At 45.4% G+C, this 24,478-nt stretch overlaps 1 protein-coding gene across 1 annotated transcript; it reads left to right on the forward strand.

Annotated features, from left to right (window-relative positions):
• On the forward strand, positions 1–22,384 carry LOC129328754 (cytochrome P450 2K4-like). Its single transcript, XM_054978036.1, has 9 exons — positions 1–309; positions 1,652–1,814; positions 5,348–5,497; positions 6,336–6,496; positions 10,676–10,849; positions 16,950–17,094; positions 19,408–19,592; positions 19,971–20,112; positions 21,166–22,384. Exons 1-9 carry the CDS (start codon positions 127–129, stop codon positions 21,357–21,359), a joined length of 1,497 nt encoding a protein of 498 aa, XP_054834011.1. The 5' UTR covers positions 1–126; the 3' UTR covers positions 21,360–22,384.
• The last annotated feature ends 2,094 nt before the right edge of the window (positions 22,385–24,478 follow it).

Consider the following 24,478-nt stretch of genomic DNA (forward strand, 5'->3'; position numbering starts at 1 on the left):
TACTAGAGCCAGAGGGTGTGTAAAATAAATATTCGGCTGCAAACTGCACGGAGGCACTGCCCTTCATCCAACTGTATTTTACCACCTGCATTTTAACTACTTCAGGCACCTGCTGAGGGTCAGAGCATGAGTTTAATGGATCCTACCACCTTATTGTTCCTGCTTGTCTTTACAATGACATTCCTCTGGATAATGAGAAGTTTCTGGAATGCCAGTGGTCGAAATCTTCCCCCAGGACCAAGGCCGTGGCCACTCATTGGGAATCTCCATCTCCTGGATCTAAAGAGGCCTTACAGAACCATGTGTGAGGTAACTGTTTTGTTCTTTCCATGCCACTTGTGGTTCCCTGCATTTGCTTATCAAAATATTTATACCCTGCCATTCACATAACTCCAGGTGGCTTATAAATTCAAAATTAAAAAAACACAAAATACAATAAAACCTCACATGACCCCCCTCTCCACTAAAAAGCCTACTGTCTACACCCCATTAAAAATCATATCAAATAGAGTAACTTGGTAACAACTCCTAAACACTTCTAAAGACAACACCTCCCTCACCCTCTACTCTTCACTGACCCTATTCTATAGGATGGGGGCTATCATGGATTCTAGGTGATACCAGGGAGGCTACCATAAGCAGGAGAACAAGTAGCAGATAGCTACCTAAAGACCATAACTGGTGCACAGGCGTACCTAAAGAGGTGCTCCTTGAGATATGTGTCCTAGGCTGTGAAGGGCGACATAACCACTGTCACGGTGACTTTTTATAGGTCAGAGAGATGTTACACTGCCTCTTCCCAAGTGTGCAATAAAAGGCATATATGAAGAAATACTGGTTTTAGCCTTGCTTACTTAATTCTCTGTGTTTGTGTTTGCTGTGTTTTTGCACAGAGAATTGCTCTGTGTTTAAAAAATAAAAAAAGTAACTGGCATTACGAGCATGACAATGTTACTTCCAGGAAAAACCTGAAAGTGATAGCAGGAGCTCTAGGAATTCTGATAAAACTACAGAGTTTTCAGTGATTCCTAGAGCTACCATCATTGTTTCCAGAGTTTCTCAAGATATCATCCTGCTTGCAACACGGGTGAGCTTTTTAATCCCCCCTCCCCGCCTTTGATTGGAGCTGTTGCGGGCAATGGAAGATTGGGGTGGGGGATCCCCTGCTGTGGCCAGGGGCTTGGCAGCCCTAGATTGCACTGTAATTCCGTTTGCGCTGCTTCAGTTGAAGCTGGAGGAAATGATTGAACAATACTGATAATTGTTATTGCTTCTCAAAGTATTTATCATCATTGCCATGGATTATTTATGAAAAGACCTACAATACTCAGAGCACTCTCATAAGGCATGTCATCACTGTGTTACCAAAAAGCCTTTGCTTGTGACTTCACAATATTAAGAAGCAGGCCAAAAAGGAGAGGGGATTAAGCATTACAAAGAGGAGGCCAGTTGAATACCGAAAGGGAAAGAGTTTCACGCTCAAGAGGCTCCAAGAAAGAAAGATGCTATTGAGAAGTGTCAGTTTAGTGGAGAAGTTGTTGTGATGGAGAGCTCTGACTCTCCAAGGAGCAGCCAGTGGGAGCATAGGGTCCTCATTCTTGCAGATTATTTACATCTAACAACTCAATCATTTTCTTCTATTATATTTCAGCTATCCGAACAGTATGGCTCTGTTTTCAGCATTCAGCTGGGACTTCAGAAAATGGTAGTGCTGGCAGGGTGTGAGACTATAAAAGAGGCTTTGGTGAACCAGGCGGATGCATTTGCTGAGAGGCCTTTAATCCCAATTTTTGAAGATACTTTAGGAGGTTACGGTGAGTAAGGTTTCCAGGTATTTGGTTTTGAGTCAACAACAGCCCAGTATTTTCACTTTCTGTCCAGGAAATAAACTGAGAAATTAACAGACATATAAATGTCCGGTATTTTCTCAATTTAATAAGTAAATCGCCTGTCACACGCAGAGGGCGTAGTCAGCCGCACGATTTGCTTCACGAACGGAGAGAGAGATGCTAGCCTGGGTCTGGCGGAGCAGCCATTCTCATCCCTCAGAACTGGGGGATCTATGAGTGGGGCACTGGGAGTGCCTGTTGCTCACGTCATCTGCTCTGAGCACTGGACAGCAGACAGAATGTGGGAATTGCGTCACGCTTGTACAAGGAGGCAGCTGCGCTGGACTTGGTCATGAGGGACCAAGTGTGATGAGGTGCTACTGCTGCTCTGCATTCAGCAGACGTCCCGCCCTGCCACTCCTTCCCTGACTGCAGCAGAAGATGGAGAGCCCAGAGCAGGGGGGGGGGAGGGTGGGATCTCAGCTGCCAGGACTGGCATCTCAGAGCTGCTGCACAGACAAGTGTCGGACCACCTGCAGCACCTGGATTTCAAGCTGCCCTTCAAACCACCATGGCCACATGCCTTCTGCATGCAGTACTTGGATTTTGGCTGCTGTGACACCCAGTGTAACTCCACTCGGCTGGAGCACCACTACAACATCACTGAGCAGATCACCCAGGGTATGTATGCCGTCTGCGCCAGCCGCCTACAAGACCTTTTGTGTCAGGTGATCCAGGGCTCGGCTGGTGCCAACACACCACCCCTCCTCAACACATATAACCATCTGCAACTCGAATCCATAGAGGTGGCTCTAATAAATTATCCAGGTCTGATCTTCCATGGCACAACCATTTGGCCATGCTGGGGGACTTGGATGTCAAAGGTTTGCGAGCCTAGATCATTTTCTTGATCTCTTCAGTTTACCATTTGGTCATCCTTTCCTTATTTTTTAGCTTTTCATAGGGTCATGTCCAGGTTAGAATAAGCAGATGGTTCTCCCCTGGATATTCAGCCTCATAATCACTCTATTAGGGCAAAATACGTGTGGCTGTGCCAAGGAAATGCTAGCGATGTCCTTGTTTTCCTTTCATGCACCCTTTCTTGCAGGATCTGCCCGATTGTGGGAATGGAAGGTAACTCCCTTATTCCTTTGCATCTTTTGTGTTCTTATTTTGAAAAAAATAAAAAATGGATAAAAAAACATACAATTTAATGTAAACTGTTAAGTTGTAATAAACCTCTCATATGATGTGATTATGTATGTGCACAAACACATATATCAGTCTAAAAATTTTAGGCTTTTTTGTTGCAACTGTCAGACAACCCTAATGGTGAAGTTTTTCCTTCTGTGTCAGATTCAGTCTTCTTTGTACGCACTAACTGTGCCAATGGAATTGCTTCCAAACTAACTCCATCTGAACTAAGAGACATTGGTTTGGATCCAAAACTGACAGAATGAAACCTTCCCACCTTTGATTTCACAATTGCACATTCACAGACATTCCCCTGCCCCCCGCCCCGGGGTGGGACAGGCACAGGGCTGGGTCTCCATTGCTGCCGCCCTGTGATTGGTTATTGTAGGGTCTGGTATATCTTAGGAATTATCCTGAGTCTGATTAAGGAGTGAAGGAAGAGAGTTTATTCTGGATCTACAACTCTGATCAAAAGCAAACTAACTGACTACCTGACTAAATGGAGAGAGAGGGACTTAGGAAGGGGCAGGAAGTAGCCTAAGAATACCCATCTGGAGACATACAAGGAGGACAGAAGAGAGGAGGAAAGAAGGATCTCATTTTGCTATCTGACTGTCAGATCTGCTGCCCCCTGCAGGTATTCTGTGTCTTCTGCCTTCTCTGTACACAAGGCATTGTATTTCCAACAGTTACCACCAGGGCTTTTTTTCTGGGGAAAGACGTGGTGGAACTCAGTGGGTTGCCCTCGGAGAAAATGGTCACATGGCTGATGGCCCCGCCCCCTGATCTCCAGACAGAGGGGAGTTTAGATTGCCCTCTGCGCCACGGCACGGAGGGCAATCTAAACTCCCCTCTGTCTGGAGATCAGGGGGTGGGGCCATCAGCCATGTGACCATTTTCAAGAGGTTCTGGAACTCCGTTCCACCACGTTCCCGCTGAAAAAAAGCCCTGGTTACCACCATGTTGCACCTCCATACCCTCCTTTGGGTGCATGGCCTGGTTGCTAGAGTTGTCATCATGCTCGTGCTCTGTCCAGCCCCCCCCCTTCCACCTCTTCTGGCCACCTCCAGGCTCCTGCTGAAAACCTTTCAGGAGCCAATACCAGCATTGCCATTGTGTTACCAGCTACCCGTCTGCACGTTGGTGGCCCTCAGGACTGGGTGTGAGTTGTTTTACTAGAATTCGCTGCTGCTAGACTCAAGTATTGTTTCATATTTTGTAATTGGGTTGCTGATTGACTAAATAGCTTTATTGTACTTGGAATCATTGTGGTTAGGTTCAAATATTGTTGTCATTCAAATGTTATCACATTCTGTAATCAGCTTATTAATTAACTGAATAGTTCTGTTGTAATCTGCCTTGAGTCCCAGTGAAAAAGGTGGACTGCAAATGAAAATCAATAAAAACAAAAAGGTAAAATAAAACAAAGGAAGAGAGTTAGAGCCTAAAATAAATTTAACAGCGATGCAACGTGATATTGACCATGACAATAGACACATAATTTAGCTTTTCAACTTCCTGAAAACTCATCAGATACACTGAAGCTCTGTGATTTAAGAGAGTTATCAACAAGCTGCACAACCCTCTGAACATGATGAACATCAAAAGATGAATATAATGTTACTAACCAGGGCTTTTTTTCTGGGAAAAGAGGTGGTGGAACTCAGTGGGTTGTCCTCAGAGAAAATGGTCACATGGTTGGTGGCCCCGCCCCCTGATCTCCAGACAGAAGGGAGTTGAGATTGCCCTCCGCGCCGCTGAGCAGTGCAGAGGGCAATCTCAACTCCCCTCTGTCTGGAGATCAAGGGGCGGGGCCACCAGCCATGTGACCATTTTCAAGAGGTTCTGGAACTCCATTCCCCCACGTTCCCCTGAAAAAAAGCCCTGTTACTAACACTATCAATGTCTTTTGAAACAGCTGATTTTACTCCTGTATTTGTAGATAATAAAAGGTGAGGGGTGGGGGGAGTGAAGCAAAACAATAAAGTCCCCAAAATGTTGCTTCTGGGGGATGGGGACTCACAAGAGCAACACAGTTTGTGAAGTGGGGAGCTGGCAGGAGAAGGAATCTGCAAAAAATTGTCCTACTTTTGCTGACAGTTATGCCTTCTCCCAGCGGAGGACAACCTTTAGATGGCACCCATATTTTTTATTTTAGTTTTTGCCTATTGTTTCTGGGTCACAAAAGGACAAAGTTTTGCAACTAAGCAACACTTTAAAAATTGAACCACTTCAAATCCATTCATCCCTTCATAATGGAGAATTACCGATGAGGCAATTCTAGTCATCTTGCTGACGTGTAACTTCGTCCTGTTTCTTGCCAGGTATCGTTTTTTCTCATGGCGAGAACTGGAAAGTGATGCGACGGTTTACGCTAACCACGTTGCGGGACTACGGAATGGGCAAGAAGACCATAGAAGACAAAATAGTTGAAGAGTGCCATTTCCTAATTCAGAAATTTGAATCTTTTGAAAGTAAGTTTGTGTTTTTATTTTCTCCTTTGGAAGATGTGTAGAAATGCATTTTATTTTGATGTCTGGGCATTGCAAAACCCCAACACTTGGTTTGACACGTTTTTCTTGATTAGCAGAAGACAGGCGGGAAGTGGGAAGTCAGTGGCTCTAGCAAGTACCAGCAATCAAAGCTTTGGAAATGCTAATGGCCATCCTGGCCAGAGAATTGGCTGAAATCTGACACCTAGGGGGTGGCAGAGCCCTGAGGAACTGGGAGGCTGAAAAGACTCCAGGAAGAAGAGATTTGACCCATAGAGCAGACAGGTGGCTGGTAGTCAGATTGCGAATTCCTTGGGAGTATGCAGGTGTGGCAAGCTGTCCCCATAGTAGCCAACCACTGGTAGTGGGAGCGGAGTCTTTAACTGGCAATGTGGAAGGGTAGCTAAGAGTTATGGCCCTATTGATGGGGAATTCCCAAAATGACCATCTGATAGCAGTTTTCCAAAGCAGAAGTGAGGGTCGAGTGGGCCAAGAGAGTGCTGTATCGCCAGGTGGAGACTTGGGATAGTCACTGAACTCCTAGATGCCTTGGAAAGGCAAACAGAGCAATGCTTACATTTCTGTGGGGACTTTTAGCCACAGAAGGCATCAGAATATGAAACTTGAGCCATATTTTGACATGGTCCAGTCCAAAATTGTGCCACTGCAGTTTAGAGCAGCCTGATTCTATAGAACAGATCTTAACATCATACTGTACAATAAAAGGGATCCAAGCATGAGCAAGCTAATACACAAGGCACAAGTGATAATGATGCTCATTCCATAATGTAGTGCTTTCATTTTATTGTTATTTGTACAGGAAATCCATTTGAGACTGTCACAATTATGCATGCTGTGGCTGCCAACATTATAGCATCCATATTACTTGGCAAGCGGTATGGATATGAAGATACCACCTTTGTAAGACTGCTCAACTTGGTCAATGAGGATAATCAAAATCTAGGAGATCCCGCAATCATGGTAAACTTAACTATTTTAAATTTGATTTAAAATAGTTGCAGTTCCCTCTACACAAAATACAGGCAGTTCTCAATCTTCATAGCAGCATATGAAGTTTCGATGGTTAAATACAAGATGGCATGACTGATTCAAAATCTGGGAAATGTGCAATTAATAAGAACAACAACAACATTCAATTTATATACTGCCCTTCAGGACATGCCACACTCAGAACAGCTTATGAAGTGTGTTATTATTATCCTCACAACAATCACCCTGTGAGGTGAGTGGGGCTGAGAGAGCTCTGAAAGAGTTGTGAGTGACCTAAGGTCACCCAGCAGGCTTCAAGCAGAGAAGTGGGGAATCAAATCCAGTTCTCCAGATTAGAGTCCTGCCGCTCTTAACCGATACAGAAAACTGGCTCTTTTTAATAAGTTATCGGGAAAATCTGATACAGTGAACAGGGGTTCAAGATTGTGTTCTCCTACATAATAAAAAAAGCACAACCCTATAGTGTGAAGCTGGCAAACCAAGGAGAAGGGTTCTAGCCAATCTTTCCCTGTGACAGTTCCATGAACAATGTGTCAGCGCTTGTCGCTGCCGCCGCTGGTAGGGCACTGGCTGGGCCGGCCCTGACGTCAGAGGGACGCCAGGGATGCTGCAGGCCCCTGCTCTGTGGAAGGAGGGGCGGTATACCTCACCCTGACTCCCTCTCAGTCCACTCACTGGCCTGCTCAACCTGGCCTGCTTACCCCCTGCGTCCTCCATCATCTCCTCCTCCCAGAACTCTCCTCCAAGCCTCCACACTCGCTCTGCTCTGCTCTGCTCTGCTCTGCTCTGCTCTGCTCTGCTCTGCTCTGCTCTGCTCTGCTCTGCTCTGCTCTGCTCTGCTCTGCTCTGCTCTGCTCTGCTCTGCTCCACACCATCACTCCTGACTCACACCCACCACCTCAGAGCTCTTCTTAGCCACCTTATATAGGGTTTCCTTTCCCCGCCCCACCCTCCTTCTAGGCTTATTCCCTCTCCTGACTTGGCCCAGCTGTGCCTTCCCTCAGGTGTTTCCCTCCTGTCACTAATCCCTTCTAGGCTTCCTTGCCTTGCTGGCAGGGTGGGGTTGAGTGTGAGCCATCCCCAGCTGAGGTCTCCTTGGCCTTGCTCACAAGGAGCTGCCCCAGCCAGCTTCTGTGCTACTGAGTTTGCCTGGCCTTGCTCATGAGGAGCTGCCCCAGCCAGCTTCTGTGCTGCTGAGCTTCCCTGGCCTTGCTCGCGAGGAATTGCCCTGGCCAGCTTCTGGGCTGCCTTCTTGTTGATGCTGGGCGGGGCTACCCATCTCCTCCCCCAGAATGCCTGTGGCAGCTCCACCTGGAGGGGCTTGGCTCCTAGCAACTCCTGAGCCAGGCTGCTGTCCTCTAGCCGGGGTGTGGCTCTGGGCTGTAGTGGCTGCTTCTCCTCCTTGGCTGGTAAGGGCTCTGTTTGGGCTGCTGCTGGGTCCCTATTCCCCCTGCCTTGGCCCTTTTCCTCTGGCCTGCTCAGCCCCCTCTCTTCCCCCTGGAGGGTGGGACTGGCTGGTCTCCCCCTGCTCCCCCCAGCCCTCTGAGGCGTTGGCCTTTTGCCCCTATCCCCTGGAGTAGGCAGGTTCTGGACCTGGTTGCTGGCTGGGTAGTAGGGCTGCTGCCTCCCGGTTGCCTCCCACTGCTCCCTCCTGGCAAGTCTGGGAGCTGGGACTCAGACCCCAGACACAATGTACCTTTGTGCCACAGCCTTTCATTTCATTGTGGCTTTTCTCAGAACAGCTTTGTATGCAGTCTATAGCATTTGAAGGGGGGGGGAGCAGGCTATATACCGGATATATTTCACTGGGCTAGATCCATTTTGTTCAGCAGGAGTGATAGGCCGCATAAGCGTAACATATTTCTTGCAGCAGATTTCTTCTTCTTGCTAATTTCTGGTGGTTGTTTTCGAGGAAGTATTCTTGCCCTTGGAAGCCACCAGCCATAAGCAAATCCCTGCCCTTTGGATGACCACTGCAAGCTGTGGCAGGAAAGAGAAACCCTTTGGCTGCTCTTGCAAGAGTCACTTAAACAGATGTTTTTCATTGAATGAAAATCAGCATTGGCTGGAATATCTATTTATTTGTGCGAGCGTTTATATATCGCTTTTACACAAAGCAGCTTACAATACAAAAAAGATAACAGAAAACAAACAGGTGATGGTGGAAGATGAAAAGGTCTTCTGAACGAACAGCATCTTGTCTCTTCCTTGCTGCAAATTCTTCTGCCAGCTCTTGGCTGCAATGCTCAGGCCAAAAGCCCTTTGGCTCCCCCTTCTGGCCGTGGCCACACTCCAAGTGCCTGTGAGCAGAGGTGAAGCAAACTCAGCCCCATCTTACAGCCAAACTACAAGTGACACCTTACACAGGTTGGACACTGGTCAGCTTGCCTCAAGTTTTGATGGGAACTGTAGGAGTCCTGGTTTTACAGCTTGGCTCTCCATTACAGCTGCAAGACCAGGATGCCTACATTTCCCATCAAAACTTGAGGGAAGCTGACAAGTGTCCAACCTGTGTCAGGCATCACTTGTAGCTTGGCTCTCAGCTGCTGCTAGCAGCTAGCAGGCTCTTGCCCACTTCCATCTCTGCCTCTAGGTTTGCCAACTGTAAGGTGTGGAAATAGGCAGCTGATGTGTTTCACGGCATGGAGGAAAACAACTGGACTAGTTGAGACAGCAGCTGGAAAAATTATTGCCATGTGGTCGATAATCAGAACTTGCTCAGCCATATGGCAGCCACCCAGACTTTGCTGTGATCTTTCCTAAAAGCTGGTTTGGAGAAGATCAGAGGAAAACCAGGGAAATCCCAGGAGGTGCCCAAATGCACCACAATGCTTTGGGTGAGTAGAAAGATTTGCCAGTCCTCCACTGGGGGTACAGTCTCCCCTGCCCCCAACTGCTGTCTTCCACCACTGCTGACCTGGCCGGTGGTGGGGAAAGGCCTCAGGAAATAGCAGAGCCTGGTTGGAGGTACATGCACAAAGCACGCATGCATCCACAAGCAGCATCAGCAAATGACATCGTTTCTGGCATGACACAAAAGTGCCGGGTTGCACTGGAGGATGATTCTCTAAAAATCAACTCCAAACTCTATGTTGCCAGGTGAGCACCCGCTGGCCCTGTTCCCCCAACCACCTGTTTTGCCCTTGGGGAGTAGGAAAACCCCTTGCTTTCCAACAGAATTGAACCTGAGGCAGATAACCCATGTGGAAAGGGGCTTAGTTTGTAGAACAGATCAGCTGTGCCGTATCGTGCAATATTTACTAGGCAGAGTACCAAGCTTCACATGAGATCCTTCTATGTTCCTCTGTAGACTATTCCTCTGTAGAAAATAAGCAAAGATACTTCGGTAGAAGCGCTTTGAGATTTCTTCCTGAGAATACCATTGAGGTTTGGAAAATCAAAAAGAGTCCAGTAGCACCTTTAAGACTAACCAATTTTATTGTAGCATAAGCTTTCGAGAATCAAGTTCTCTTCGTCAGATGCCTGATCAAAACTGGGCAGATACAGAAGAGGAGGGGGGAAGAGAGAGAGAGAGGAAAGAAGGGGACATATATCACAAGGGGACAGAATGCAATTAGCGTGGAGGCAATCAAAACATTCCTTTGCTTGGAAATGTAAACATCTCCTTTTGGTGTGCAGTCAGTTTGCCGTATTAGTTTGTAGCAGTGAAAGTATCCAATTCCTATGTAGTATAAGCCTTCGATAACCACAGCTCTCCCTGCCAGCTGCATCTGACAAAGAGAACTGTGGTCCCCGAAAGCCCACACCAGGCGTCACTGGGCTCCCCCAGATCACGCCTCTGTAAAGAGAATCTGTTACCTGTGATAATGTGATAACCATTCATAGCCTCTATTCAGTCCCAGCTTGACAGAGTCAAATTTGCATATGAATTCCAATTCAGCAGCCTCCCGTTGGATTTTGTTTTTGAAAGGTTTCTGTTGAACCACAGCGACCTTTAAGTCTTTGGTGGAATGTCCTGGTAGATTGAAGTGTTCTCCCACTGGTTTTTGGATGTTTCCATTTCTAATGTCAGATTTGTGTCCATTTATTCTTTTGCGTAGAGGTTGGCTGGTTTGTCCAATGTACAGAGCAGAAGGACATTGTTGGTTTGGGGCATTCTTAATTGTTTCTCATATGTTGCTCCTTTAGCTATACAACCAGTTTCCTTCTCTGGGCTCCCTTTTTGATGTTCCTAAGAAGTTCATGAAGAACAGGGGGAAAATGAAGGCCTTTATACAGGCTGCCATCGTGGAACACCTCAAAGAACTGGATGAAAATGACCAGAGGAATCTGCTTGATTCATTTTTAATCCAACAGCGAGAGGTAAGAGAATCTTAGGTATGGCAGATAATAATAGGTTACTGGAGATCTATTGGAATTCACAACTGATCTCCAGACTAGACATGGGCATGAACAGAAAAAAAACCCCAACATGGTGTTCATTGTTCGTTGCCATCCACGAACAATGAATATTGACGAACATGACCTGTTCATGAACATGTTCGTTGTTCATTGTTCATGGGTGCCAGCAGGCTCTCCTCCAGCCATCAAAATCCCTACCACACCACTCCCAGAAACCCTACCTGAGCAGGCAGCAGGAAATGTATCGATAATAAATAATAGCTTGGCCCAGAGCCTGGCAGCAGCCCTGGAACTTGTATCCCACCACACACAAAGAAAATTGAAGCTCCAATGCACTCTCCCTGTCTCTCTCTCAAAATGCCAACAGCAACTGTGTCTCCCTCACTGTCTGCAAAACCAGAGCTGGGAACCCCCCTCCTCCCTGCTCTTTGCTTCCTTGTAACCAATTTGGAGCTCCACACTTGAAAGGAAGACCTGCCTATCAAGCTAAATTGGGCTTAGATTGGGGTTTCCAGGGCAACAGCAGGAGTTCAGACAGAGTTCAGGCAGTCCCTGCCTCCAGTTGCCAAGGGAATTGATTGCAGGTGCCAGACTGTCTGGCTTGACAAACAGCAATGAACAGCAATGAACGAGGCTTGCAACAACTACGTGTTGGTTTAGAATGGGGCCTCACGAACAGCTTGTTCACGAACAGCTGATTGGGCTGTTCGTGGCTTTTTTAAGGTTGTATTGCTGTTTGTGCCCATCTCTACTCTGGATTACAGAGATCAGTTCCCCTGGAGAAAATACATCCAGAAGAGTTAGCCATGTTAGTCTGTAGTAGCAAAATAGTAAAAAGTCCAGTAGCACCTTTAAGAGTAACCAACTTTATTGAAGATAAGCTTTTGAGAGTCACAGCTCTCTTCGTCAGATGCACTGTCAACTTTCAAGAGCCACAGCTCTGTTTGTCAGATGCCTCTCGAAGAGAGCTGTGGCTCTTGAAAACTTATTTTACTATATAATTGAGTAAGCGTGTTTGAGACAACTCACTTTATACCCTGGTGCACCACCAGAGGGCGATGCTGCAGAGGAAAGCCCAGGTAACTCACCATATCAGTCCAGAAAACATGCCATGGTGGGAAGCCCAGGCTGGGAACAGGAGCAGAGCAGGTGGCAATGTCCTCCCTGCTCCTTATCCCAGCTGATATTAGGTGTGGAGCAGGTGGCAATGCCCGCTCCCACTTCAGCCAGGTGGTATTAGGAGTGGAACAGGTGGTAATGCACACCACCACCTTCACCCAGCTGGTATTAGTAGCGGAGAAGGTGGCAATGCACGCCTCCTTCAGCCAGCTGGTATTAGGAGCGGAGCAGGTGGTAATTCCCACCCCACCCCCACATTAACCCAGCTGATATTACTAGCAGAGCAGGTGGCAATACCCGCCCCCCTTCACCCAGCTGGGGTCAGGAGCAGAGCAGGTGGCTAGGCTCACTCTCCGCCTTAACCCTGCTGGTATTCAGAGTGGAGCAGGTGGCAATGCACGCCTCCTTCAGCCAGCTGGTATTAGGAGTGGAGCAGGTGGCAATGCCCACCCTGCTCCCACATTAACCCAGCTGATATTAGTAGCAGAGCAGGTGGCAATACCCACCCACCCCTTCACCCAGCTGGGGTCAGGAGCAGAGCAGGTGGCTATGCCCACTCTCCACCTTAACCCAGCTGGTATTCAGAGCGGAGAAGGTGGCAATGCCCATCTCCTTCCTTAACACAGCCAGTAATAGGAGTGGAGCAGGTGACAATGCCCGCCCCCCCTTCAACCAGCTGGTATTAGGAGCGGAGCAGGTGGCAATTCCTGCCCCCTGCCTTCACCCAGCTGGAATTAGGAGCAGATACTGGCAGTAATGGCTGTACCCGTAATCACTATGCAAAATGCACTGAGAGGAAAAACCCACGGGTAACTAACAAAACTTGCGGTTCTCACCAATTATTTAATCAAGTGAAAAATTCTTTAAAGTGCAAGTGCAAGTGCTACTATAACCATTCAATAAATACTTTACAATTCATTCTCATCCAACTACGAAACTACACTTAATATGCAATACAATACATTAAACTCTACAATCACAATAGGTAATAGAATTAGGAGCAGAGCAGGTGGCAATTTCCCCCCACACACACCTTAACTCAGCTGGTATTAGGAGTGGAGCAGGTGGGAATGCCCATCCCCCATCTTAATACAGCAGATATTAGGATTGTAACAGCTGGCAATGCCCATCCTCCTTTCAACCAGCTGGTATTAGGATTGGAGCAGGTGGCAATGCCCATCCTCCACCTTAAACCAGCTGATATTAGTAGCGGAGCAGGTGGCAATACCCACCCCCCTTCAGCCAGCTGGGATCAGGAGCAGAGAAGGTGGCAGTGCTCACTCCTGCCTTAACCCAGCTGGTATTAGAAGCAGAACAGATGGCAATGCCCACCCTCTTCACCCAGCTGGGATCAGGAGTGGAGCAGGTCCCAATGCCCTACAAGCACCTTCACCTGGGTGGGATCAGGCACAGAACAGGAGGCAATTCCCTTCTGCCCTTCACCCAGCCGGGATAAGAAGTGGAGCAGTTGGCAATGCCCACCCCCTTCAACCTACTGGAATACGGCACTGAGCAGGTGGCAATGTCTACCCCATCTTCATCCTGTCGGAATCAGGTGCCAAGCAGGCAGCAATCTCCACCCCCCTTCAACCTGCTGGAATCAGGAGCAGAGAAGGTGGCAATGCCCGCACCCCCTTCACCCAGTTGGGATCAGGAGCGGAGCACGTAGCAAAGCCCACCACCCACCGTTGCCTGTCAGGATCAGGCGAGGAGCAGAAGGTAATGCCCGCTCCTTCTTTCACCCCCAGGGAACAGGTGGCAGTGCCCACCCCTCTTCACCCAGCTGAGATCAGGCTTGGAGCAGGCAGCAATGCCTATCCCCATTCACCCAACCACAATCAGGCACAGAGCAGAAGGCAATGCCCATTTTCCTTTCACCTGACTGGGATCAGAAATGGAGCAGGTGGCAATGCCTGTTCCCCTTTACCTGACCTGTATCAGGCATGCAGCAGGCAGCAAAGCCCACCACCCCTTCATGTTCCTGAGATCATGTGCATAGCAGGTGGCAATGCCCACCCCCCTCCTTCACTGGCCAGGATCAGTGATGGAGGAGGAGGGAATGCTTGCCTGCCCACTTTCCCCTTTCTAGAGCCCATTGTATTTTTTCCCACAACGGGATTTGTTTCTAGTGCTACATTAAAGTTGGTTAGTCTTAAAGGTGCTATGGGACTCTTTACCATCCTGGAGAAAATAGCTGCTTTGGAGGATAAACACTATGGCAAGGGTCCCCAAAACTGGTTCTCATGGGTACCAATTTTGTCAGTTTGGTCAAGTGATTAAAAATGGCAAGGCTCTAATCTGGCAAGCCTGGTTTGATTCCCCACTCCTCCACTTGAAATCAGCTGGGTGACCTGGGGTTAGTCACAGCTTCTTGGAGCTCTTTCAGTGTGACTGTTGTGAGGATAATAATGACATACTTTGTAGACCACTCTGAGTGGGTGTTAAGTTGCCCTGAAGGGTGATATATAAATCAAATGTTGTCATTGTTGTTATAACCGTGATGCCTGCCAACACTTTTTTTGGCAACCACCAAGTGATTTTAGAAAGAGGGCAGGGAAAGGGGCGCTTTTGGCCAGCAGGCTTTTGACTGGACCCTGGTGATCTCATTGGTTGTATAGATGTTTTTAAAAATTGCTTTTGGCAACAGCTGCCACCACAGCACAAGAATCTTCCCTGCTTTACTGTGTGTGCGCGCGCAAGAAAATATTGTTAAACAATGCGTTCATTTTAAAAGGCATCCTATTAAACAGAGCATGTCCATGAGAGGTTGAAGAGTTATTATTAGTTATGCGTGACCTCCCTCCCTGACATTTTGTCATTGGTTCATCATCTTACAGCAGCCAAGTTGTAGTTCCATCCACCATCCTGTGTCAGAATTTCAAAGATGCCCATAGGTTGGAACCACAGCTTTATGGCATTATATTTCACTGAGGTCCCTCTCCTCCTCAGACCTTGCGCTCCCCAGGCCCCACCCCTCAAATCTCCAGGAATATCCCTTCCCAAAGTTGGCAACCCCAAAGTTGGCACAGCCATTTTCAGCGCCATCAGACATAGCAATTATGTGGGTTACCTGGCTAAGATGGTATCCACAGCCAACTCTGGCCGTAAGTGAACTTTTCACATCATGTTTTAACAGTACATTGGCATGTTTCTGTACAGGCAGTTGGCAAGGAACCTGGCTTTGGAAAACAGGCCTTCTGGTTAGCTTGGATTTCCTCATCTTCAGCCATTGTCAATGTCTTATCGTCTCTGAAAGGATAGGCATTACCTGCAGGCCAGAAAACAAATTCTGCTCTTTTTCCATAAGGAAAAATATTTAGAAAATTACATATACTGTCTAATCTGTTATCTGGAAACACAACATTTTGCCCTGAATAGTACCTTCTTCCCCCCCACTCCCTGAACTCTTCACAGAAGTGAAGAAATTCAAGAATTCCAATTTCTCTTTCAGGTCAATAGATGAAACATTGTCCTGTATCTATAATAATAACAACAACAACATTCGATTTATATACCGTCCTTCAGGACAACTTAATGCCCACTCAGAGTGGTTTACAAAGTATGTTATTATTACCCCACAACAATCACTCTGCGAGGTGGATGGGGCTGAGAGAGCTCCGGAGAGCTGTGACTGACCGAAGGTCAGTCTGGCTTCTGCTGGCTTCTTCAGCTGGCTTCAAGTGGAGGAGTGGGGAATCAAACCCGGCTCTCCAGATTAGAGTCCTGTGCTCTTAACCACTACACCAAACTGGCTCTCTAATCACACTTTCTGAAGAGTTAAGGTCTTTTTTCTTTAGAGGCAGTACAAACCTCATTCCCCACCCCCACCCCGATTATCCCTACTTACTTATCTTCCTGTTCTAAAGGGTCCGGTGACCCTCAGAAACAAATTTTCAGAGGAGGATTGCAGTAGAATGGGAAGAGTCAGTGGAAATCTTAAGGGTCCTTAAGTCTTCACAACTGCATGGTTGGATAACAACCATCATAACTGCCACTCGTTGGGTTGCGACACTCCATGATTTTATGCTGCCAGCAGGTCTCTAGGATATAAGCCATTATGTCTTCAGTTTCATCTGATAAGAATCAGTGGAGTCAATAAAAGAATGTTAATATTCTTTAATAGCTTTGGATGTTTTCATAATGGAGCTAATTGTCAAGAGAGGGTCTCCTGATACCTCTATTCTTTAGAGAGATCCTAGAGAAGACAAAATGCTCAGGTAAAAGGGGAGGGTTAGTGTGTGAAGAAACAACTGTTTGTCATGTATGAGTAGGGTTGCCAGGTCCCTTTACCCTCCTCGTGGAATGTGGGGGGGCCTGGCGCTCACCTTGTCTGTGCTCCTTGTGTGATCTTGGCAGTGATGTTGTCGCTCTGCCCCTGGTGCGTGCCCAGGAAGCCTATTCCCCTGGCTTTCTCCCTTGCTGGCCAGATGAGGGGGGGCAAAGGGTGGGAGTGGGGGATCTTCCACTCCACTGGGGACGGTCCACCCCCCACCCCAGGGGACCTGGGATCCCTATGAATGAGAGATATACAAGCTGGCTGGACTTAATGCACCTTTCAATACAGAATCTCTCCCCCCCCTCCCCCCGTCCCCTTGGATCTGAGGAGGAGTAGACAAAGTCGATGGATATAATAAATACTACAAGAACACTATCAGTCTTTAAGGCTCTAGGAAACTGTAACTGAACATGTAGCCCCTGTAATGTCTTGCCACTGACAGAGGAATGGAGAGTCTGGGAGTTAGAATACTGAAGCTGTGCTTTCTACTTGCTTGGGAAATCTTAATTCCTCATTTCACCTGCCTGGGAATTGGCCTAACTTGACTGGAGGTTTTCCTGGCTCTTCCATCTCTCATGACAGTGTGAAGTCCCAAAGTATTTATTTTGGTATGTGAAGATGTATTTTTCTTATTCCATTCAATTTTCTTTCCTTCCTGTCCTACAGGAGAAGAAAAATAAGATCACTAGATTTTTTCATAATGAAAACCTAACAATTCTTGTGGATAACTTATTTGGTGCCGGCATGTCCCCCATTGCAACTACACTGTCCTGGGGCTTATTGCTAATGATGAGGTATCCTGAAATCCAAAGTAAGAACTTTTCAGTGATTCATTTACATCATTCCAGTTATACATAGTCATAGAGAAAAATGAAGGAAAACACGGTATGCCATGGTTTAAAATTGCTGCTTTCTACTTTGTATCCCACATGCACAAGTTACATTTTCCAGGTTAAAATGTTTTTATAATCCTTAGTCAATTTGCAATGTAATCTTAAAACAGTCACACCCTTCTAAACCTATGGATTTCAAAGGATGTAACGCTGCCTGAAATTGTACTGTTAGCAACTTCTGTACTGGCCATTTTCATCTTTACAAACTGGGATAACAATAGATCTTGCAAAGATAAAGATCTCTGTAGAATGCATGTGTCAGGGAGAAGGCAACAATCTTAAGTAAAGCATGCTATGAGGACAAATTAAGGGTGGGAATGAAAATATTTGAGATTTTGTTGGATTTATCCCAGAGAGTTAAAATTATGTATTATAGTTCTACATGAAACAAATATTGAAAAACATGCTGAATGTACGACTAGAAAGAGAATGGATAGGGTAAAAATACTGAAGAAACCCAACAGCTTCTAGATATTAAAAAATCTGCTTCTGAAGAAGATATAGGAAAAATCTTACCAAGTTCTACTGTTTCATAGGTTTTTGTCTAGTTACTTTGACTCTGGTGTTTTTGCACGGGCGATTTTGGCCCCATATCTCTTTGGGTTTTCTTCCAAATTCTGGATCACATTATTTGTGATGGTAGAGCATTCATCTTGATAAAATATGCTAAGGCACCAAGTTAAAATATCACCAGTGGGAGGAAGCATTTTGCCGCAGGGAAGCTGATGCCCCGACAGCAATGCCATCTCTTACTACTATGGTTTAGGATTACCCCAGTACATGGTACCCCCTTACACAAGGGTTCAGTGGAAGCACGTGTCCATGGACCAAGATATCGGAACTGTAGGGCTGCAGAGGAATTTGGTGCTCTGAAGTCTGTAACAACTTGTTGATTATGGCTATGCATGATTTATAACTCTTTATGATATGGAGTGTGTACAAGTGAGCATCGCTTTGTTTTGTTAGGTGTTTTTCACTGTATTCGTTCTAGTTTTTGCCTTCGTAGTTATTCCATTGTTTAATTAGTAGTAGCAAAACCCCATTTCCAACTTGAGCTTCAAAAATTTAATTCCCCATAATTGTGTTAGCCAACAAGAAGATAGCCCATCTCTTCCCATCTCCTACCCTTCTCATTCAACTCTCCTGGCCACCATGTTACAGTGAAAGTCAACACCACCCGCAGGACCCTGGTATATATAGGAATAGACCCTTTTGGTGCTGGTCTGCTCTCTGGCTGTACTCAGAGGGAAGTCTCCTGGGGATAGGTGATAGATATGGGTAGCCATTCTGGTAACACATCCAGTTAAAAGAACAAAAGTTTGTAGAATGTTAAAAACTGAAAACCTAGATATGGTATTCCTTTAAGAAATGCACCTAATGGAGTAGAATTGCATGAGTTAAATAATGTGTTTAAAGGTCAAAAACAAACCATCAATAAGGCACAGCAGTTCTTATTTTAACTGACAGCTTTTGGACGAAATACATGCTAGAAGGTGATAAAATCTTAGAAATGAACTAGACATTACATGTGACATGCATCATGACACAGGTGCCTGGCCCAACTCACTGCTACAATATGCACTGGAGGGAAATGTGTTGTTGCTCTGTTTGGCTCCACAGCACTGTTAAGAGGGAAGAGAGCTTCTCTCGCACAGCATTTTTGTCCATGGAAAAGGCCTGGGAGTGGGAAGCTGTTCCCCCTCCCCGCTTCTCTGGCTCCATGTTTCCCAGTTCATAGATATCGGGAGAATGACAGGCTGCAACTTTGCTAGTCTTGCAGCAGATTCCCAGAAAGAAATCTTCTCTCCCTGAAATATTTACCTATTCCTTCCCGTAATTCAAAACTGCCAAACATGTTTCGATTCTTTCTCCACCATTCTATACTCTTCCCAAGCTCTATTGGGTATTACATTCCAAGGCTTTCTTGGATTTAACATTCCAGGGCTGCTGGCCCGGAGTATTCGCATTTTTCTGATCACTTCCTGACTCTCATCTGGGAGTGTGAGAGTCAAGGCCAAGCTACAAGTGATGAATGACACTTGAACGGCAAGTGGATTGAGTGAAGGGCAAGCGAACAGGGAGAAATACACTTGCCATTCAAGTGTCATTCGTCACTTGTAGCTTGGCCCTCATTCATAGTAATTAAGGTTGCTGCAGTATGTTTAGGGAATAATGCAAAATCTTAAACTTTATTATTTATTTTAGTAGAAATTTATGTTGTGTTTCCTCAGAAAAGGTCCAAAAAGAAATTGCAGAGGTGATTGGGTCTGCTCAGCCACGGATCGAACACCGAACAAAACTGCCATATACAAATGCGGTAATCCATGAAATTCAGAGGTTTGCTAATATTCTTCCTACCAGTATGCCACATGAAACCACAACAGATGTCACTCTTAAAGGCTACTTCATTCCAAAGGTGATCACTCTTATGCATTGTGCTGTTCACTGTAGAAACTTAGGTCAGTAGACTATCATTTATTTATCCATTTGTTACATTTGAAGTATTTGCTTTTCGTGGTGTGAAATAGAAGTTGTATTCGGTTGGTACCAAATCCCACAGGTGCATCTTATTGAAATAATGGGGACTAACCCATCTCTTTGTTGGATCATGCCCCAGATAGTCCAAACTTTCAAATATTGTCCATTAAATTCAACTTTTTGCTTTCCTTGCCCGTGGATTGTCATGTAACTCAGTATGCGGGATGGCATTTTCTTTGTCTGAAGGATAGCGGTGTGCTTCATAATCATAAGCCATTTTCATTTTCTTTAATAACTCATTGCTTTGACTGTGCAGGGAACCCAAATTGTTGTATTACTGTCCTCTGTGCTTTATGATGAATCTCAGTGGGAGAAACCACTTAAATTCTACCCTGAGCACTTCCTGGATTCCGAAGGAAATTTTGTAAAGAGAGATGCCTTCATGCCTTTCTCTGCAGGTAACTCCTTTTATATACATTAATATATACATTAATGTGTGTTCTTATTAATAGATCAGGTACCCTATTCCTAAGCACATGTACTTAAAAGGATGTTAGCACAGGTAACTGTTTTTCATTCTTCAGTACTGGACTGTTTGTGCAAGGTGTTCAACACTACAGTAATTGAGTTTGTCAGTCTGTTATTCTCTGAGTCTATCCCTTTCGGCAAATTACCAGTGCAAGTGATTACTGTCATTGATTGCACGTACCATGTTTTGTGATCCAGGATGTCCTTCTGATTTACAAAATGCCTAGCTTATCATCTATTGAGAGCCCGTGTGGTGTAGTGGTGAGTGTCAGACTAGAACCTGAAAAGCTCGTATTTAAATTTCCTCTTTTCCATGAAACTGAGTGAGTGATTCACTGGCCGATCACTTCTTCTCAGACTAACCTCTCCCACAAAGTTTTGGTGAGGATAAATCAGAGGATGGTACTATGTATCCCACCTCAAGCTCCTTGGAGAATTGGTTGGACAAAAGTTTGCCAGTGAGTATCTTGTCTGAGCTGATAGGTGTGGTCTCCAGCCTTCAATAGCCATGCTAAGTCCTCCATTGGTCATTCAAAAGTCATTTTATTTATCTGTTCATTTGTTTAGAGGATTTATATGTTGCCTCTCCAATTCCAAGACCACCACTGTCAGCTACCAATCAGAACATAATGTATAGACATACACCTTTCAGAAAAACAAAGAAGCTTAGGCACCCTTGCCTGATTCCAATATGTGAATTTTTGGCTCTTGGCCCACGGACTAACATGCATAGACTGATGCTGTAGCAGAGAGCTTGTGGAGGACAAAGTTGGGAGAGAGCTATGCCAGTCAGACACATACCAGGTCAACCTCTTCATCCTGAGAATTAAATCACGGATGAGGACTGCTTTGTTGTAAACTGACCTGGCATTCAGCAGCAGAATTTGGTGCTTGACGGGTGATCAGCAAGATTTTATACTAGTACAGCATAAAAATGCTTTAAGTAAATTAATTAAACAGCCCTTGCTTCTATATTAACACAGGTCGTCGCATGTGTGCTGGTAAGACCCTTGCCAAAATGGAGCTTTTCTTATTCTTTACAAGCCTCCTGCAACGATTCACGTTCCAGCCAGCCCCTGGAATATCTGCAGAAGACCTGGACCTTACCCCTGTAGTTGGGTTTTCTGCAAATCCAGTTCCTTTCAAGTTGTGTGCTTTGCCACGTTCTTTACATTGAACCTCCTGGCTTACTGATTTTTCATCTGACCTTGCTCACCAAGGACATTTCAAGTCGATGGGCTCTGTGGAACTGGCTTACATTTTGTCACAAACCTCAATGCCCTGTTTGCCGATCTGCCAAGGTCCATAAGCTTGCTCAGAGTTTTGCTTCAGATTTAAACCTCCATCCAGGTATCATTCAATTCCTAGAGAAAAGCCAACAAAGTCTGTGTGTGCTGGTTTCTTATATTCAGACATTGTAGATGTCTTGAACTATCATCTCAACCAGGTTCACTTAATCCATCCTGCCTTTAGCTTCTGATAGCTGATGAGATTGGGCTATCCAGGTTAATGCTGGCAATGATCATATCTGAAGAAAACAGGTTCACAAAGCTGTGAGGTAGAGTTTAGATCCCTTTATCAATACACACACAGAGATAAATTTCCCCATTTTATGTGTTGCAGAGAAGGTAAACATGAATAAATATGTGTGCAAACCTCTGTCTCTTCTACTTTTAACCTAAAACTGAGAACATTTCCACCACCATATTACCATTCTTCAACAGATCTCCACTAAAAATCATACGGTGGTGGTTTTTTAAAACAAGAGTACAGATGGACTTGATTTTAATCTGTCAAAATTTGGAAGACTAGCCCTTAAATCTGAGGGAAATTTTTCTTTTACAACTTTTTTTCTAACATTCATACAAAAACATTTCCCCCAAAATAAGAATTTGTATGTTTCTTCAGATTATTGTCCCAAAAATATTGGGAACATTTCAACTTTTTTCATGTGAATTAGATGTCTTTTTGTAACATAAAGTAACTGTTCTGGAATCTTAGGCCTCTGCCAAGTAGATGACACTCACGGATCGAACACAACAAGCCTTCAGTTGTTCTCCTTGGATTCCACCTGTCAGTAAAGATACCACTTCATGCCTAGTGGGAAATTTATAAAGTAGATTTAAGTGTCATCCTTTTCGGGGAGAACATGGTGCATTAAGAAACGGTTTTCAATAAAGACCAGTAAATAAATATGCTGTAACTCTGGCAAAGATCTAATGAAAATACTTATTTGTACATCTGAGTTAATGTTATTCTATACATATTGTATTAAGTTTGTGATTTCGACCCATAGTGATTTCAGCCAGGCAGTGATTTCAGCTCATCAGAACATCTTTATTGCAAGTATAATGGATTATCACGCTCCTGAAAGAGCCAGATATATACACCCAAACTATGCCCCTTTTCAGTGACCCAGCAATAGGAACACATGCAAGTAGGATCCTTCATTTGCATGCCCTGAATACAACGCAACTTGTTTATCAAACAGCAATTGGTCCGCATCCCAGAGAATCGATTGGCTGCTGCGAATTTACTACCTAATAAGATTTCAGACCAGAGAAGCCTAGCTTTACCTGAAGCTAGCCCAATACATAAAATATTGGTATCAAATGTAGACTTCTAACATTCAGATTAGAGCCACAGAATTAAAATCATTTGGGATAAAGAATGATGCTCGTGAGATGACAAGTACCTCATCTGGCACTGATGAATCAATCACTGTATCTAATTCTGAAGAGCCAGCCATCAGGCCAATGTCATATAACCAGTCGAGTCAGCTACCATTAAGGTTGAGGGTTTTGCAAAGGCTGTTAGTTACGTGACAGGTATTAGTCCTTAGTTGGGTGTCACACAATGCAAGCAGGATGCCAATTGCCTCTTCACAGGTGGGGTTGGAAAGTTCAAAGGCACGGATGCCAGCATTTGTGGAAATAAGCCAGTATTGAACAATGATCCACAAGTAGATCAAGATGGTTAGCCATGTTGTCATTCGGCATCAGAAATCGCCCCTCTCTCCAAGATATAAGGACAAATGGACACAATTGATTTATGGTGACCCCCATCAAGGGGTTTTCAAGGAAGGTGAGAAGCAGGGGTGGTTTGTCATTGCCTTTCCCTTCAGAGAAACACCCATCTTCCTCGGCGGTCTCCCATTCAAGTACTGAACAGGGCTGACCCTGCTTGCTTCCGAGATCTGACAAGCTCAGGCTATACCATGCCACCATCGCTCCCTTGAGTACAGATGAAGGTGGGGAGAATTATGTCCCCAGATGGGAATCGCTGCTTCTGTAGGGACCAGAACCATTTCTGGAATGGATGGGAGGGCATGCTAAGGGTTGTGGGGGCAGGCTCTGGGCTGACCTATAAACATAGGGAAGCCTGAACTCCAAGGAGTCTGGGTATGTTGGTGAGGCAAGCAAGTGAACACGGTTGCTAGAAGTGTTTACATCTGGCAGTTTGGTCTTGACCCTTCTTTGGCTATATCCTCTGCACAAGCCTGAGACAGGTGCAGCTGGGGTCCTTTTATAAATCACCAGGGCTTTTTTTCAGCTGGAACACAGTTCTGGAACCTCTTGAAAATGGTCACATGGCTTGTGGCCCCACCCCCTGATCTCCAGAAAGAAGGGAGTTTAGATTGCCCTCCGCGCCACTCAGTGGCAATCTCAACTCCCCTCTGTCTGGAGATCAGGGGGTGGGGCCACCAGCCATGTGACCATTTTCTCCGAGGGCAACCCACTGAGTTCCCCCACCTCTTTTCCCAGAAAAAAGCCCTGTAAATCACTGTCTTTACTGCACAGCAGCAGAGTCCATTCCATGAACGGAAAGAATAACTGCTTCCTGCTTCTTAAATACACCTCAGAAGAGTCCAGGGCAGCCAGAGTAAGCATCCCTTTGTAAAGGGAACACTGGTGGCTACAGTCTCCTGTTCCCTGGACACAGTTCCAGAATCCGTGATCCAGGCTGGAGGTTTGGCAGCGTGAAGTGAATTCCATCTTCTCCACTCTTCAGAATAGAGGAACTGGGCAAACAGTGGGTGCCTGGCAATTAAGAAATGTGTTCTAGGGCATTGTGAGGAAACCCACAAATGATTAAAGCAAAGCAGGTTCCAATTTCACACAGGATTTTAAAGTTAAAGTTTAAAACATTCAGGATCATAAATTATTTACTTTCCCAAGTGCTTTCCTTCCAAACTGTCCTGAAAATATTTTTTATCAGATGTAGATATGCCCTTTAAAAATCTCACTTAATCCACTCCCTACTCTAAGGCATCACCACCCAGCCATGATCAGTTTC

Source organism: Eublepharis macularius, chromosome 1, assembly GCF_028583425.1.
Source record: "Eublepharis macularius isolate TG4126 chromosome 1, MPM_Emac_v1.0, whole genome shotgun sequence".
Taxonomy (NCBI): domain Eukaryota; kingdom Metazoa; phylum Chordata; class Lepidosauria; order Squamata; family Eublepharidae; genus Eublepharis; species Eublepharis macularius.

Excerpts from the sequence above, each read along its gene's own strand:
- LOC129328754 (XM_054978036.1), top strand. The coding sequence starts at position 127 with ATGAGTTTAATGGATCCTACCACCTTATTGTTCCTGCTTGTCTTTACA. Across the intron at positions 310-1,651 it reads CTTACAGAACCATGTGTGAG|CTATCCGAACAGTATGGCTC; the intron begins GTAACTGTTTTG and ends ATTATATTTCAG. Across the intron at positions 19,593-19,970 it reads AAGGCTACTTCATTCCAAAG|GGAACCCAAATTGTTGTATT; the intron begins GTGATCACTCTT and ends TTGACTGTGCAG.